Source organism: Procambarus clarkii, unplaced genomic scaffold (genome assembly GCF_040958095.1).
Source record: "Procambarus clarkii isolate CNS0578487 unplaced genomic scaffold, FALCON_Pclarkii_2.0 HiC_scaffold_1118, whole genome shotgun sequence".
NCBI classification, from domain to species: Eukaryota; Metazoa; Arthropoda; class Malacostraca; order Decapoda; family Cambaridae; genus Procambarus; species Procambarus clarkii.
The window spans coordinates 15,137-33,584 of NW_027190149.1; the positions used below are offsets into that span (position 1 = coordinate 15,137).

The following is an 18,448-nucleotide window of genomic DNA, read 5'->3' on the forward strand; positions in this document are numbered from 1 at the left end:
AAACACTCACAATCTCTTAGAAATTAAAGTGTGGCTCCAATGGAGCCGAGTTTGTTGGTTTGAGGCCAAGCCACCACCACAGGGCAGGTAAGTAAGCCGTTTACTTGGAGGGAGTGTACTTGGTGACGGCCTTAGTGCCCTCAGAGACGGCGGTGCTTGGCCAGTTCTCGCGGGCAACAGGAGCCTTACAGCCGTCTGGATCTCCCGACTGGTAATTGTGGAACGCTTGTTGTAGTGGGCCAGGCGAGAAGCCTCGGCGGCGAGTGCGCTCGAAGATGTCGTTCACGAACGGTTCATGATCGACATGGCTTTGGAAGAGGAGTACCAGTGTCGGGGTGGACCTGCTTCAGCAGCTTTGTAGATGTAGATGCTGTAGCTCTCCTTCCTCCTGCGCTTCTTTTTCTTATCGCCCTTGGCAATGGCCTTCTGGGCCTTTCCGGCCTTCTTGGCAGCCTTTCCAGATGCCTTGGGTGGCATGATGATGCTCGTGGCTGGCTGGCGTTGCGATACAATAATGAACTTTTGCGCGAGGCGAGCTTTCCTTTTATATCCCGCTCGCGACTCAGCTCAGAGCGGGTCGCGTGGCGGAGCGCGCTGATTGGTCAGTGGCGGGCTCCCTTGATCCTGAGCGGGGTATATAACACGAAGCTCGATCTGCGGGGCGGCATAAAACACCACAAACCCACACAAGCAGCAGCAGCAATGTCAGGGACGCGGCAAGGGAGGCAAAGTGAAGGGCAAGTCAAAGTCTCGCTCCAGCAGGGCCGGACTTCAGTTCCCCGTGGGCAGATTCACCGTCTGCTGCGTAAGGGCAACTACGCCGAACGCGTCGGTGCTGGCGCTCCTGTCTACCTGGCAGCCGTCATGGAATACCCTCGCTGCCGAAGTTCTGGAGCTCGCCGGTAACGCCGCACGTGACAACAAGAAGACCCGTATCATCCCACGTCACTTGCAGTTGGCCATCCGCAACGACGAAGAACTCAACAAAACTTCTGTCTGGCGTAACCATTGCACAGGGAGGTGTTCTTCCAAACATTCAGGCAGTTCTTTTGCCAAAGAAGACAGAGAAGAAGTAAGCACTTCTGCCACCCACCACGACAAATACCATAACCAGGCTCCATCCGGAGCCACACACACTTTAATAGAGAGATTCAAGTAGACAATCAACTTTCAAACATTAATAATAACATTTATATTGATTTCATTTGGAATGTGTACATAACAAACAAACAAAACAAAAATTATAGGGGATATTCAGCATCACTTGGAATATTAACCAATCATATAAATCCAATATATATTTTATATTTTACTTTAAGCGAGGAATTCATATTCTATCAATTTTTAATCATACAAATGAACAAAAGCAATTCTTCACTAGACGTAATGAATGAATAAATGATCAAGGTTTTAATGTGTTTCATGAAATATAATAGTATATATAATATAGTATATATATTATATATAGATATATATATATATATTATATATATATATATATATAATATAATATAATATATTATAATACTTGTGAACCAGAATATGTATTGAGCAGCAGCGATCGTGCCTGCCATTGGCCGAAGTGCAACAATTCAAATAATTTAAAGGGCCTGCTCGGGTATATAAGAGCAGGCTGGGAGACTGGGGCCGGTGGTGGGTTGATGGGTGGATGAGTGATGGTGTGGTGTGGTATGGTGTTGGTTAAGAGTTGATTTACGGCCAGCCAGCCAGCTGCAGCCAAGGCAGGGCAGGAGCAGGGCAAGGCAAGGCAAAGGCAAGGCAAGGCAAAGGCAAGGCAAAAGAAATAGGACAGGACAGGACAGGACAGGCAAGGCAGGAGCAAGGCAAGGCAAGGGCAAGTGCAAAGGCAAGGCAAGGCGGCGGGCGGGGTCGGGCGGGCGGGCGGCGCAGTCGGCAGGCAGGCAGGCAGGCAGGCCAGGCAGGCAGCCAGGCAGGCAGGCAGGCATGCAGGCAGGCAGCCAGGCAGCCAGCCAGCCAGGCAGCAGCAGGCAGGCAGCAGCCAGGCCAGCCAGCCAGCCAGCCAGGCCAGCCAGCCCAGCCAGCCAGCCAGCCCAGCCAGCCAGCCAGCCAGCCAGCCAGCCAGCCACTCCCACTTTGTATTTATATGCATTCAATTTATATTCAAACATTATATATGTTAAGGGCCTAGTTTTAGTGTTTATTTTAAAAATGACAAACATCGAGTCGTTTTACCAGTCCTTTAGCGTTAACGGTGATGCATTTTAAAACTGAACAGAAATCACCTTTTCTGGATATATCAAATATCGAATCCGCTTAATGTGCCTACAATTCAATCATTCAAAAAAATACATAATTTACATCATGCCTTTTCATAGAACAGACAATAAGATTTGAGACAATAAGGAACTTTACTTTTATAACTAAAGTTGCACAATTATACCAACTCTATGGTGGCTGGGTGGTAAGGTGTGTGGCTGTGTTTTGGAAGTCGCGAGTTCAAACGACCCAATGGGAGTACTTTTTTTTTTTTGCCATACAATCTTCCTAATACTATTATGTAGGTGTGTGTGTGTGTGTGTGTGTTTTATTCATTCTTTGGTTTTATAGATGACATACATATTGACTCCTTTTACCGGTCCTTAATTAGGCTCTGGGGAAGCAATGGTGGTGGTGCATTTAAAACTAAACCAAAATCACCAGTTCTGGACGCGTCAAATATCATATCCGCTTAATGTGTCTACAACCTAATTACTTAAAACTACACTATTTAATTCATTCATATCATGTGCATATTGGTCATTATGCTCATACAACCGACATCAAAATTTATTTCATTATTAGAATCATACATTTCATCAAGTAATACAGATACAAGAGATTTTCTTTCTGAGAAGACCGTTAGTATTGGCTGGCTGGCAGGCAGGCAGGCATTTGAGGGTTATTATTTCGCCTGGTTGATTGGGGGGAGGGTTGATGTGTTAGGGGGTTTTCGGTTAGGTGTGGTGGTGGTGATTGTGGTGGTGGTGTGATTGGTGGTGAGTAGGGTGGGGGTGAGTAGGTGGTGGATGGTGGTGAGTAGTGGTGGGTGGTGGTGGTGGTGGTGGTGGGGGTGGTGGTGGTGGTGGTGGTGGTGGGGTAGTAGGTGGGAGGAGGGGGGGGGGGGGAAGGGGACCTGATGGTCTGTGGGATTCCTTCTCCGTACCCCTTACATATAAGCAAAAACATGCCTTCCTGTGGGTATAGAAACATTAACACAAATTATATCAGTAAACTGATATTGTAGCCTTTTAAACAGAAAAGATTTGTACATACAAATTACTTTTAAATTATCATTTATTTGTGGAAATGGCATTTACGTCATTAAATTGATACCTCAGCATCAAGTTGTCCCTGCAGCTGTGGTCCAGTGGTAAAGTGTATCTAAGTGATGCGTATTCTTGGAGTTGCGAGTTCAAACCCGGATTAAGCTATATATATATATATATATATATATATATATATATATATATATATATTATATATATATATATATATATATATTATATATATATTATATATATATATATATATATATTATATATATATATATATATATTATATATATATATATATATATATATATATATATATATATATATATATATATATAATACACAACATGTTTTGTTTTGGTTGTTTGTTTTTGTATAAAGCCTCACACACTATATTAAGCGAGTTTGTTTTAAACATGACATACATATTAATTCATTTTACCAGGCCTTATTCCACACAACTCCGTGAATTTCCCGTGGAGCCAGCCATTCAAACAAAAACAAACGAAACAAAACAAAACAAAACAAAAAATTATTGCCAACAGCATTTGGTGTTCCCAGGCGGTCACCCATCCAAGTACTAACCAAACCCAACGTTGCTTAACTTCGCTGATCGGACGAGAAGCGGTGTTCTCAACGTGGTATGGCCGTTGGCATGAGACTGCCTACACATTGTGGCTAATAACCAACTCTTTTTAGTCATCACGGCAGGATACGGACCTTCTTGTGGTGTCTTAATGGTAATTGTATCCTAACATATTTTTGTCTCCTTGGCATGGATATTTAACATCGTTTATTCAGTCTTGGGTTTATGTTCTTTCGCCATTTACAGACATTTTACATCTACCTACTTCCTCAGCCTGCCCTGCCAATTTCTAATGAATTTGTGGATTTTCTTTTGTAATACATACATGTGTGTGCTCATCTGCTCTTCAGTTTTTATGATATTTGTCTCATCTGTCCTGCTTTATGATACTTTTACAAAGAACATGAACAAATGCTTCTATTTTAGAGAAGATATGGGATCCAGGTTTCGGAGCCGTAAAACCAACCGTTGTGATTGGTGGACGAGTTGCCAGGTTGCAGCTTCTGTACCGTGCCGGCACATAAATAGGTTCGGCTCAAGCGGCGGCAGCATCATTCCCCCGTGACTGTCTGAGCGTCTCTCATCACCTTGGTTATCTCATCATCATCATGGTAGAAGCAAAGCCTACCAAGAAGGCTGCTGCTGTGGTGGCCACCACCAGGAAACCTCGCGTCCAGGTTGCTCACCCGAAAACTAGTCAAATGGTTCTAGCCGCGGTCGCAGCACTCAAAGACCGTAAGGGCTCGTCTCTACAAGCAATCAAGAAGTACGTTGTTGCCAACAACAAAGTCGAGGCTGCCAAGATCGCCATTTACATCCGAAGATTTCTCAAGAAAGCAGTGGCTGACGGCATTCTTGTTCAGACCAAGGGAAGTGGAGCTAGTGGATCATTCAAGCTGGCCGTAGCAGAGAAGAGGGCCGTTCTAACTCCCAAGAAAGCCACCACAACCAGAAACCATCTACAGCAGCAAAGAAGGCCGTGGTAACTCCCAAGAAAGCCGCCACAAGCAACAAACCACCTACAGCCTTGAAAAAAAGCAGCAGCAGCAGCTTGTTGTTGGGAACAAAAAGCCCAAAATAAGAGAGCTTCAAAATCTCCCAAACCACCCAAGGCAAAGAAAGCTGTCAAGAAAACAACAAAGGCAAAATAAACGACGACATGCAAGCAGCATGAATACACATGACAATAAACATCCAGGCCTCCCCCCTCAGTGGAGGGGCCTCATATGATTCCAAAAAGAGTTTAGTTTTGTAGACAAATAAATCATTACTTTTGGGGTAGATTTACTCTGTATATTATATATATATATATATATATATATATATTATATTATATATTAATATATATATATATATATATATATATATATTATATATAATATATATATTTTATATACACATGGGAGGTGATATGGTACCAAAGTTTTGGGTAAGGTGATTGACATTTACACAAGATAAAACACGAACCAATGGGAATAAAAACATAAGAATGGAAGTAACTGCAGAAGGCCTATTGGCCCATAACACAAGCACTTCCTCTTGATGCTTCTATATTGGTTCGGAGTCTTGAAGCTATATATATATATATATATATATATATATATATATATATATATATATATTATATATATATATATATATATATATATATATATATATGCACACAAAACTAAATAGTCTTGTTAGACAAATTGCCCCTATTAGAGGCAAGTTGACTAACAAGCCGAATGACTGCAATTGTTTTGAATTTGAGTTAAATCTAACATAGAAATGTAATCAAACCTAACCTAACCTATGCTAACCCAAGCTAAGCTAACCTAACCTAACCTAAGCTAACCCAAGCTAAGCTAAGCTAACCTAACCTAAGCTAAGCTAACCTAACCTAACCTAACCTAACCTAACCTAACCTAACCTAACCTAACCTAACCCAGCAATTCATGATCTTAATATAATACTGTTAATTGGATAAACCAATTTGGAAAGAAATGTTCGAAAATAACAAAATTAACTGTGCTTGTTAGGAAAATTGGGCCTTGCATACTTGTCCCAATAGTGTGGTTCTCGCTTTTAGGTACGACATAAACGTATACCTAAGTTGAGAGAGAAAAAGATTCGCACTCAAACATGCATATCGATTGCCAGTCCTGAATTCTGGGTAGATATTCGTGTCCTCCCTTTTCATTTACCATCATTTGGATACTATCAAAACAGCTCTGAGAAGGATAAAATGAATAAAACGGGTAGCTCACTCATGTAAAAAGGAAGAGTTGGGAAAGATCTCTCTCTCTCTCTCTCTCCCCCCCCTCACCCCCCCCCCCCCCCCCCACCAATGATCCTGCTCTGCTAGTATATAACGTAACAAACCTTCCCTCCCCCCCCCCCCTCCCTCCCCAATCAGAGTCCCTTTAAGCATGCGAGGATAAAAAATAGATTTCATAAGACCCAATGTGCTAGCTGATATCAAAACAATTTATGTTATCGTCTATTAAGCCCTTCAGTAAAAAAGTATAGGGACCTAATTAGGTCCCGTTTTGAGGTGGTGGTGGGTGGAATCGATGGATTAGCCAAGCTCTTATCCGCCGAATCCGTAGAGGGTACGACCCTGGCGCTTCAGAGCGTACACCACGTCCATAGCAGTGACGGTCTTCCTCTTGGCGTGTTCCGTGTAGGTTACAGCATCACGGATGACGTTCTCGAGGAACACCTTCAGGACGCCACGGGTCTCTTCGTAGATGAGACCCGAAATACGCTTCACGCCGCCACGACGAGCTAAGCGACGAATAGCGGGCTTGGTGATGCCCTGGATGTTGTCACGTAGCACCTTACGATGACGCTTGGCGCCACCCTTTCCGAGTCCCTTGCCTCCCTTGCCGCGTCCAGTCATGGTGTTGAAGTTGTGTGAATCGAATTGACGAATGCCATTCATTCATTCATTCATTTAAATATAGGTCAAGATACCCTGATGGGTGAGCGTGGAAGTGGGGATAGGGGAAGAATTAGTGGGGGTGAGAGGAAGGGTTTTCAGTATGAGGTAAAGTGCCAGGGCTAAACCCAGCTGCATGGCATTGAAATCGTTATGACCAGACTAGGCAGTGAAGGCAAGGAATCGGATCTCTGTGACAACATTTCGTCTTTTCTGAGCACCCACGGAGACAGCAGCCCTCAGCTGGGTGTGCCCTGGGGGCTCACTCCAGATGTGGTCTTAGATCTGCTAATCAGCATCGCGCCCCACCCAAGGCACCAGAAAACGGGAGCTAGTTGGTCCCATACGCCGCACGATTTCCCGACTATATCCCATCAAGCGGACGTACTAGTAGCATTGCAACTCCTGCCTGCCCTTACTTTACGCTTGTGGTCGAGTAGACACGGCTTTCTCACAACGCTTTCAAAACAAACTGCAGTTGCCTACTCGTCTGTTTCACGTCCCTGTGAAATGACTTTTGCACAAATCCAAAAAATAGAGCAAAATCAGCGATAATAGTGATTGAGGTGAGCCGCCTGTTGGCTGCAGCCAGAGGAAGGAGGGGAGGGGCAACGGGGTGACGTAGGCGAGTCGAGCAGCCAATGGCGCTCGAGCAAGCGCCTCGAGACGGCGTATATAAGCAAAAATTTTTCGGCGCCGGCCATCACAAACCACAGTTGTTCACCATGGCTCGCACCAAGCAGACTGCTCGCAAGTCCACGGGAGGCAAGGCTCCTCGTAAGCAGCTGGCCACCAAGGCAGCACGCAAGTCTGCTCCTGCCACAGGGGGTGTGAAGAAGCCTCACCGTTACAGGCCCGGAACGGTCGCCCTGCGTGAGATCCGTCGTTACCAGAAGAGCACCGAGTTGCTCATCAGGAAACTTCCCTTCCAGCGTCTGGTGCGCGAGATTGCCCAGGACTTCAAGACCGATCTTCGCTTCCAGTCGTCTGCCGTCATGGCTTTACAGGAGGCATCCGAGGCTTACCTGGTCGGTCTCTTCGAGGACACTAACCTCTGTGCCATCCACGCCAAGCGTGTCACCATCATGCCAAAGGACATTCAGCTTGCTCGCCGTATCCGTGGAGAGCGTGCATAAGCTAAATCGACCACCCTAGTATACACCAAACTCGGCCCTTCTCAGGGCCAAAATATCCTTCTAAGGAGATTTCAGACATTCCTAGCATAATTTAGGTGTCATACATACATGTGATATCAATAAATCAAGTCATTTGTAGTACAACCTGTTCTCTTACAAACAAAACGCCGTCGCTTTTCACTCTTATGCACTGTCAAGGATCACCCCCCCCCCCCCCCCCCCCAAAAATAAAAATTGTCATACTGTACTAGAAATAAAAGCAGCTTGTATAAGTGACATATACTGTCCAGTCCTGTTTTATTCTGTTTTCGGTCCTCTGGCTTAATCTGTTAAGTTAGATGACATTTTAAATTAACCGTTTTCTTGACATTTTCAAACCTAAGAGGGTGGCCTGCATAGTAATCCTAATGTGGAACATAACAATGAATCTCTAATCTCTAGAAAAAAGATACCGAGTGCTTATATGTGTTGAGAGAGAGAGAGAGAGAGAGAGAGAGAGAGAGAGAGAGAGAGAGAGAGAGAGAGAGAGAGAGAGAGAGAGAGAGAGAGAGAGAGAGAGAGAGACACACAGACAGACAGACAAGACAGACAGACAGACAGACAGACAGACAGACAGACAGACAGACAGACAGACAGACAGACAGACAGACAGACAGACAGACAGGCAGGCAGGCAGCAGGCAGACAGACAGACAGACAGACAGACAGACAGACAGACAGACAGACAGACAGACAGACACTGAGAGAGAGAAACACACACAGACAGTTTCATAAATATTCTCATTTTATAGCTATTTGCTTTCAGTGACAGAGGTTTTTGTTATAATAGTATTGGTGTCTAACACTCACAATCTCTTTAGAAATTAAAGTGTGGCTCCAATGGAGCCGAGTTTGTTGGTTTGAGGCCAAGCCACCACCACAGGGCAGTAAGTAAGCCGTTTACTTGGAGGAGGTGTACTTGGTGACGGCCTTAGTGCCCTCAGAGACGGCGTGCTTGGCCAGTTCTCCGGGCAACAGGAGCCTTACAGCCGTCTGGATCTCCCGACTGGTAATGGTGGAACGCTTGTTGTAGTGGGCCAGGCGAGAAGCCTCGGCGGCGATGCGCTCGAAGATGTCGTTCACGAACGAGTTCATGATCGACATGGCTTTGGAAGAGATACCAGTGTCGGGGTGGACCTGCTTCAGCACTTTGTAGATGTAGATGCTGTAGCTCTCCTTCCTCCTGCGCTTCTTTTTCTTATCGCCCTTGGCAATGGCCTTCTGGGCCTTTCCGGCCTTCTTGGCAGCCTTTCCAGATGCCTTGGGTGGCATGATGATGCTCGTGCCGGCTGGCGTTGCGATACAATAATGAACTTTTGCGCGAGGCGAGCTTTCCTTTTATATCCCGCTCGCGACTCAGCTCAGAGCGGGTCGCGTGGCGGAGCGCGCTGATTGGTCAGTGGCGGGCTCCCTTGATCCTGAGCGGGGTATATAACACGAAGCTCGATCTGCGGGGCGGCATAAAACACCACAAACCCACAACAGCAGCAGCAATGTCAGGACGCGGCAAGGGAGGCAAAGTGAAGGGCAAGTCAAAGTCTCGCTCCAGCAGGGCCGGACTTCAGTTCCCCGTGGGCAGAATTCACCGTCTGCTGCGTAAGGGCAACTACGCCGAACGCGTCGGTGCTGGCGCTCCTGTCTACCTGGCAGCCGTCATGGAATACCTCGCTGCCGAAGTTCTGGAGCTCGCCGGTAACGCCGCACGTGACAACAAGAAGACCCGTATCATCCCACGTCACTTGCAGTTGGCCATCCGCAACGACGAAGAACTCAACAAACTTCTGTCTGGCGTAACCATTGCACAGGGAGGTGTTCTTCCAAACATTCAGGCAGTTCTTTTGCCAAAGAAGACAGAGAAGAAGTAAGCACTTCTGCCACCCACCACGACAAATACCATAACCAGGCTCCATCCGGAGCCACACACACTTTAATAGAGAGATTCAAGTAGACAATCAACTTTCAAACATTAATAATAACATTTATATTGATTTCATTTGGAATGTGTACATAACAAACAAACAAAACAAAATTATAGGGGATATTCAGCATCACTTGGAATATTAACCAATCATATAAATCCAATATATATTTTATATTTTACTTTAAGCGAGGAATTCATATTCTATCAATTTTTAATCATACAAATGAACAAAAGCAATTCTTCACTAGACGTAATGAATGAATAAATGATCAAGGTTTTAATGTGTTTCATGAATATATATATATATATATATATATATATATATATATATATATATATATATATATATATATATATATATATAATAATATATTATAATACTTGTGAACCAGAATATGTTTGAGCAGCAGCGATCGTGCCTGCCATTGGCCGAAGTGCAACAATTCAAATAATTTAAAGGGCCTGCTCGGGTATATAAGAGAGGCTGGGAGACTGGGGCCGGTGGTGGGTGATGGGTGATGAGTGATGGTGTGGTGTGGTATGGTGTTGTTAAGAGTTGATTTACGGCCAGCCAGCCAGCTGCAGCCAAGGCAGGGCAGGGCAGGGCAAGGCAAGGCAAGGCAAGGCAAGGCAAGGCAAGGCAAGGCAATAACAGGACAGGACAGGACAGGCAAGGCAAGGCAAGCAGGCGGGCGGGCGGGCGGGCGGGCGGGCGGGCGGGCGGGCGGGCGGCAGGCGGGCAGGCGGGCAGGCGGGCAGGCGGGCAGGCGGGCAGGCGGGCAGGCGGGCAGGCGGGCAGGCAGGCAGGCAGGCAGGCAGGCAGGCAGGCAGGCAGGCAGGCAGGCAGGCAGGCAGGCAGGCAGGCAGGCAGGCAGGCAGGCAGGCAGCCAGCCAGCCAGCCAGCCAGCCAGCCAGCCAGCCAGCCAGCCAGCCAGCCAGCCAGCCAGCCAGCCAGCCAGCCAGCCAGCCAGCCAGCCAGCCAGCCAGCCAGCCAGCCAGCCAGCCAGCCAGCCAGCCACTCCCACTTTGTATTTATATGCATTCAATTTATATTCAAACATTATATATGTTAAGGGCCTAGTTTTAGTGTTTATTTTAAAAATGACAAACATCGAGTCGTTTTACCAGTCCTTTAGCGTTAACGGTGATGCATTTTAAAACTGAACAGAAATCACCTTTTCTGGATATATCAAATATCGAATCCGCTTAATGTGCCTACAATTCAATCATTCAAAAAAAAAATACATAATTTACATCATGCCTTTTCATAGAACAGACAATAAGATTTGAGACAATAAGAACTTTACTTTTATAACTAAAGTTGCACAATTATACCAACTCTATGGTGGCTGGGTGGTAAGGTGTGTGGCTGGTGTTTTGGAAGTCGCGAGTTCAAACGACCCAATGGGAGTACTTTTTTTTTTGCCATACAATCTTCCTAATACTATTATGTAGGTGTGTGTGTGTGTGTGTTTTTATTCATTCTTTGGTTTTATAGATGACATACATATTGACTCCTTTTACCGGTCCTTAATTAGGCTCTGGGGAAGCAATGGTGGTGGTGCATTTAAAACTAAACCAAAAATCACCAGTTCTGGACGCGTCAAATATCATATCCGCTTAATGTGTCTACAACCTAATTACTTAAAACTACACTATTTAATTCATTCATATCATGTGCATATTGGTCATTATGCTCATACAACCGACATCAAAATTTATTTTCATTATTAGAATCATACATTTCATCAAGTAATACAGATACAAAGAGATTTTCTTTCTGAGAAGACCGTTAGTATTGGCTGGCTGGCAGGCAGGCAGGCATTTGAGGGTTATTATTTCGCCTGTTGATTGGGGGGAGGGTTGATGTGTTAGGGGGTTTTCGGTTAGGTGTGGTGATTGGTGGTGATTGGTGGTGGTGGTGGTGATTGGTGGTGATTGGTGGTGAGTAGTGGTGGTGGTGGTGGTGGTAGTAGGTGGGAGGGGGAGGGGGGGGGGGGGGGGGGGGGGGGGGGAAGGGGACTGATGGTCTGTGGATTCCTTCTCCGTACCCCTTACATATAAGCAAAAACATGCCTTCCTGTGGGTATAGAAACATTAACACAAATTATATCAGTAACTGATATTGTAGCCTTTTAAACAGAAAAGATTTGTACATACAAATACTTTTAAATTATCATTTATTTGTGGAAATGGCATTTACGTCATTAAATTGATACCTCAGCATCAAGCTTGTGTCCTGCAGCTGTGGTCCAGTGGTAAAGTGTATATAAGTGATGCGTATTCTTGGAGTTGCGAGTTCAAACCCGGATTAAGCTTATATATATATATATATATATATATATATATATATATAATATATATATATATATTATATATATATTATATATATTATAATATATATATATATATATATATATATATATATATATATTATATATATATATATATATATATATATATATATATATATATATATATATATATATATATATATATATATATATATATATATATATACACAACATGTTTTGTTTTGGTTGTTTGTTTTTGTATAAAGCCTCACACACTATATTAAGCGAGTTTGTTTTAAACATGACATACATATTAATTCATTTTACCAGGCCTTATTCCACACAACTCCGTGAATTTCCCGTGGAGCCAGCCATTCAAACAAAAACAAACGAAACAAAACAAAACAAAACAAAAAACATTATTGCCAACAGCATTTGGTGTTCCCAGGCGGTCACCCATCCAAGTACTAACCAAACCCAACGTTGCTTAACTTCGCTGATCGGACGAGAAGCGGTGTTCTCAACGTGGTATGGCCGTTGGCATGAGACTGCCTACACATTGTGGCTAATAACCAACTCTTTTTAGTCATCACGGCAGGATACGGACCTTCTTGTGGTGTCTTAATGGTAATTGTATCCTAACATATTTTTGTCTCCTTGGCATGGATATTTAACATCGTTTATTCAGTCTTGGGTTTATGTTCTTTCGCCATTTACAGACATTTTACATCTACCTACTTCCTCAGCCTGCCCTGCCAATTTCTAATGAATTTGTGGATTTTCTTTTGTAATACATACATGTGTGTGCTCATCTGCTCTTCAGTTTTTATGATATTTGTCTCATCTGTCCTGCTTTATGATACTTTTACAAAGAACATGAACAAATGCTTCTATTTTAGAGAAGATATGGGATCCAGGTTTCGGAGCCGTAAAACCAACCGTTGTGATTGGTGGACGAGTTGCCAGGTTGCAGCTTCTGTACCGTGCCGGCACATAAATAGGTTCGGCTCAAGCGGCGGCAGCATCATTCCCCCGTGACTGTCTGAGCGTCTCTCATCACCTTGGTTATCTCATCATCATCATGGTAGAAGCAAAGCCTACCAAGAAGGCTGCTGCTGTGGTGGCCACCACCAGGAAACCTCGCGTCCAGGTTGCTCACCCGAAAACTAGTCAAATGGTTCTAGCCGCGGTCGCAGCACTCAAAGACCGTAAGGGCTCGTCTCTACAAGCAATCAAGAAGTACGTTGTTGCCAACAACAAAGTCGAGGCTGCCAAGATCGCCATTTACATCCGAAGATTTCTCAAGAAAGCAGTGGCTGACGGCATTCTTGTTCAGACCAAGGGAAGTGGAGCTAGTGGATCATTCAAGCTGGCCGTAGCAGAGAAGAGGGCCGTTCTAACTCCCAAGAAAGCCACCACAACCAAGAAACCATCTACAGCAGCAAAGAAGGCCGTGGTAACTCCCAAGAAAGCCGCCACAAGCAACAAACCACCTACAGCCTTGAAAAAGAAGAGCAGCAGCAGCTTGTTGTTGGGAACAAAAAGCCCAAAATAAAGAGAGCTTCAAAATCTCCCAAACCACCCAAGGCAAAGAAAGCTGTCAAGAAAACAACAAAGGCAAAATAAACGACGACATGCAAGCAGCATGAATACACATGACAATAAACATCCAGGCCTCCCCCCTCAGTGGAGGGGCCTCATATGATTCCAAAAGAGTTTAGTTTTGTAGACAAATAAATCATTACTTTTGGGGTAGATTTACTCTGTATATTATATATATATATATATATATATATATATATATATATATATATATATATATATATATATATATATATATATATATATATATATATATATATATATTTATATACACATGGGTGAGGTGATATGGTACCAAAGTTTTGGGTAAGGTGATTGACATTTACACAAGATAAAACACGAACCAATGGGAATAAAAACATAAGAATGGAAGTAACTGCAGAAGGCCTATTGGCCCATAACACAAGCACTTCCTCTTGATGCTTCTATATTGGTTCGGAGTCTTGAAGCTATATATATATATATATATATATATATTATATATATATATATATATATATATATATATATATATATATATATATATATATATATATATGCACACAAAACTAAATAGTCTTGTTAGACAAATTGCCCCTATTAGAGGCAAGTTGACTAACAAGCCGAATGACTGCAATTGTTTTGAATTTGAGTTAAATCTAACATAGAAATGTAATCAAACCTAACCTAACCTATGCTAACCCAAGCTAAGCTAACCTAACCTAACCTAAGCTAACCCAAGCTAAGCTAAGCTAACCTAACCTAAGCTAAGCTAACCTAACCTAACCTAACCTAACCTAACCTAACCTAACCTAACCTAACCTAACCCAGCAATTCATGATCTTAATATAATACTGTTAATTGGATAAACCAATTTGGAAAGAAATGTTCGAAAATAACAAAATTAACTGTGCTTGTTAGGAAAATTGGGCCTTGCATACTTGTCCCAATAGTGTGGTTCTCGCTTTTAGGTACGACATAAACGTATACCTAAGTTGAGAGAGAAAAAGATTCGCACTCAAACATGCATATCGATTGCCAGTCCTGAATTCTGGGTAGATATTCGTGTCCTCCCTTTTCATTTACCATCATTTGGATACTATCAAAACAGCTCTGAGAAGGATAAAATGAATAAAACGGGTAGCTCACTCATGTAAAAAGGAAGAGTTGGGAAAGATCTCTCTCTCTCTCTCTCTCCCCCTCACCCCCCCCCCCCCCCCCCCCCCACCAATGATCCTGCTCTGCTAGTATATAACGTAACAAACCTTCCCTCCCCCCCCCCCCTCCCTCCCCAATCAGAGTCCCTTTAAGCATGCGAGGATAAAAAATAGATTTCATAAGACCCAATGTGCTAGCTGATATCAAAACAATTTATGTTATCGTCTATTAAGCCCTTCAGTAAAAAAGTATAGGGACCTAATTAGGTCCCGTTTTGAGGTGGTGGTGGGTGGAATCGATGGATTAGCCAAGCTCTTATCCGCCGAATCCGTAGAGGGTACGACCCTGGCGCTTCAGAGCGTACACCACGTCCATAGCAGTGACGGTCTTCCTCTTGGCGTGTTCCGTGTAGGTTACAGCATCACGGATGACGTTCTCGAGGAACACCTTCAGGACGCCACGGGTCTCTTCGTAGATGAGACCCGAAATACGCTTCACGCCGCCACGACGAGCTAAGCGACGAATAGCGGGCTTGGTGATGCCCTGGATGTTGTCACGTAGCACCTTACGATGACGCTTGGCGCCACCCTTTCCGAGTCCCTTGCCTCCCTTGCCGCGTCCAGTCATGGTGTTGAAGTTGTGTGAATCGAATTGACGAATGCCATTCATTCATTCATTCATTTAAATATAGGTCAAGATACCCTGATGGGTGAGCGTGGAAGTGGGGATAGGGGAAGAATTAGTGGGGGTGAGAGGAAGGGTTTTCAGTATGAGGTAAAGTGCCAGGGCTAAACCCAGCTGCATGGCATTGAAATCGTTATGACCAGACTAGGCAGTGAAGGCAAGGAATCGGATCTCTGTGACAACATTTCGTCTTTTCTGAGCACCCACGGAGACAGCAGCCCTCAGCTGGGTGTGCCCTGGGGGCTCACTCCAGATGTGGTCTTAGATCTGCTAATCAGCATCGCGCCCCACCCAAGGCACCAGAAAACGGGAGCTAGTTGGTCCCATACGCTGAATGAACTGAATAATACAGGAGAAGATGCCCATTGGGGCGAGCCTTGAAGTGGGGACAGCTGAAGAGTAGTCGGTGAGAGGAAATGCTGAAGTTGAAGAAAAAGTGCCAGGGCTAAACCCAGCTGCGTGGCAATACGTCGATGCTGCAAACAACCCAACAACTGGCTAGGCTTGGAGGCGGGTCTGGAAGGCGGCGGTGGCAGTGCTTCAGCATTCAAGGTGGAAACAATCAGTCTTCATGTGGTGTCTTCTTCTTCAATTTGGTGTTTCTTCTTTCTTCTTGCTTCGAGTAATCATTTGATGTTTGTAATCGGCGTAGTCTGGTGGGAAAAGGTCCTTTGACAATGTGGTTTCGTCGCATTCAACGAAGATTACTTCGTTCCTTAGTATGTACTTGGAGTTTGGATCATTCAGCAGGCATTCCGCATACCTTGTGTTGAGTATTTTGCTGGAGAGGCGTCTGTATTCGGGAGTTCCAAGTGTAAGTTGTTCACGTTGATCATATAGTGCGGAGACTCTTGGAGACTCCTGTGTTGCTGGAGATGGTGATTGTGCTTCAACGTCAATCGAGGCAGTAGAGTCATCATCGGAAAACAAGTGTTGGTTTTCAGAAGCATCAGGTGTAGGTACCTGTGAAGCTGATGTAGTCTCGGGTGCGGCTGGTGTATTTTCTGGTGAAGCTGGTGAAGTTGGTGCAGTCTCAGGTACAACTGGAGAAGTAGATGGTTTGTCTGGAGTAGTAGCAGTGTGCAAGGATGTTGCAGAGTCTGTAGCAGGTTGCACAGGGTGGGCGTCAGCAGACAGGATATCTGCCAATGCAGTTGAAGAGATGGTGATGTTGATGTTAGAAGCAGAAGTGGTATTTGTTGCTGAAGTCGTAGTATTGGTGTTGGCTGAGGCTGTTGTTGTGAAGAGCTCGTCACGAACAGTAAATGTTGGTAAACCGTTGTCAGCGTACATAATGTTCAGAATTCGTACAAATTCCTTGGTGTTCGTGCCTGCAATCATTTCAGCAGTGCGGATGAGTCCCATTATGACGTTATGGTTTCTGTTAGGGAGCAGCATCTGGTGTGGTGAGGGCTGGCTTGTTGATTCAGCAGAGTAAAGTTGTGGCTGTTGCTGCTGCGTCGATGATTGGTTGGCGGGCTGGGACCCAGGGCCCCAATGGGATGCAGTCTGTGCAGAAGCTCCGCCCCCTCCCGGAAGCAGAGGAAAGTTGGCGGCTTGCACGTTGAATGTTGACGGTTCTCGTCGTGTGGTGTTGGCTTGCCTGGCTTCGGTCATCTTCTGTATTTCTTGACGTCTGTTTGGACACTCAGCAGAGACGGCAGTATGGTGACCTTGGCAGAGAAGGCATTTGAGGAAGTCGCTGGTGCATTGTTTGAAGTGGTGACTCTCGGCGCACTTGCTGCACCGTTGGTCCTGAGATGGGCAACTTTTAGTGAAGTGCTCATAACTATAGCACTTAAAACACTGTCGTAGCTGGTAGTAATGTTCTCTTGTTATTTGTCGGGGTGTACAAGCGAGGCCGAAGCACCGGAAGCCGTTGGTGGTAGCAGAGGTAGCTTCCTCAGGCGAGGTGAAGGTGACCTTCATAGTGGAGAGGTGGCTGTCCTGCACAGGGATGAATTTTACGGTGACTGCAGTCAAGGAAGGGTTGTCTTCGGTTATGCTGGTGGCGACGTCGGTGGTAGCTTTTTCGGAGATGAGGGAGCTCACTCTCCTTACGAAAACAGTCCTGGCTGCGAGGTAGTGTCGTGGTGGGGTGAGGAACATGTGCGCCTCCTCGAGAGCAGTGAGGTGAATGGGGTTAAAGAGGCGTTGTACGGCCTCGGCACTGCTGAACAGCAGTTGAGGGAGTCCATCATCGTTGAGTACGACGTCCAGGGGTGCAACATTGGTTGTAGTGGTGATCAAATCCGATATCTCTGATCGTGTAGGGATCTGGTTCCCTCTGAATCGTACCTTGATTCGGTAGATCATGGCTCTAATCGTTGCTGCCTAATGTTTACCCACCCGGCAGTGCTGGGTGCAGGAGAGCCTGATCTAGAGGGTTGCACTTTCCTTAAGAGGTCTCCCGTCTCTTACCGGTTTAATGCACCGGATCAGGGTGGGGTCTGACCTCTTAAAGCAAAGTACTCTTACGCCCGCACGATTTCCCGACTATATCCCATCAAGCGGACGTACTAGTAGCATTGCAACTCCTGCCTGCCCTTACTTTACGCTTGTGGTCGAGTAGACACGGCTTTCTCACAACGCTTTCAAAACAAACTGCAGTTGCCTACTCGTCTGTTTCACGTCCCTGTGAAATGACTTTTGCACAAATCCAAAAAATAGAGCAAAATCAGCGATAATAGTGATTGAGGTGAGCCGCCTGTTGGCTGCAGCCAGAGGAAGGAGGGGAGGGGCAACGGGGTGACGTAGGCGAGTCGAGCAGCCAATGGCGCTCGAGCAAGCGCCTCGAGACGGCGTATATAAGCAAAAATTTTTCGGCGCCGGCC

General features: G+C 45.0%; 1 protein-coding gene and 2 non-coding genes across 3 annotated transcripts; all 3 read right to left on the reverse strand.

The window, feature by feature from the left end:
* Positions 1-3,829: 3,829 nt before the first annotated feature.
* LOC138362041 (5S ribosomal RNA) lies at positions 3,830-3,948 on the reverse strand. The gene has a single exon (XR_011227376.1). It is a non-coding gene; the product is annotated as a 5S ribosomal RNA (ribosomal RNA).
* Positions 3,949-12,614: 8,666 nt separating this feature from the next.
* LOC138362042 (5S ribosomal RNA) lies at positions 12,615-12,733 on the reverse strand. The gene has a single exon (XR_011227377.1). It is a non-coding gene; the product is annotated as a 5S ribosomal RNA (ribosomal RNA).
* A 4,192-nt stretch (positions 12,734-16,925) lies between these two features.
* LOC138362037 (uncharacterized) lies at positions 16,926-17,930 on the reverse strand (the record flags this gene model as incomplete). Its single annotated transcript, XM_069320968.1, has 2 exons — positions 17,775-17,930; positions 16,926-17,561 (listed from the first exon to the last, which is right to left on the reverse strand). Coding segments are annotated over exons 1-2 (792 nt in total), but the record flags the coding sequence as incomplete, so codon positions are not given.
* Positions 17,931-18,448: the final 518 nt, after the last annotated feature.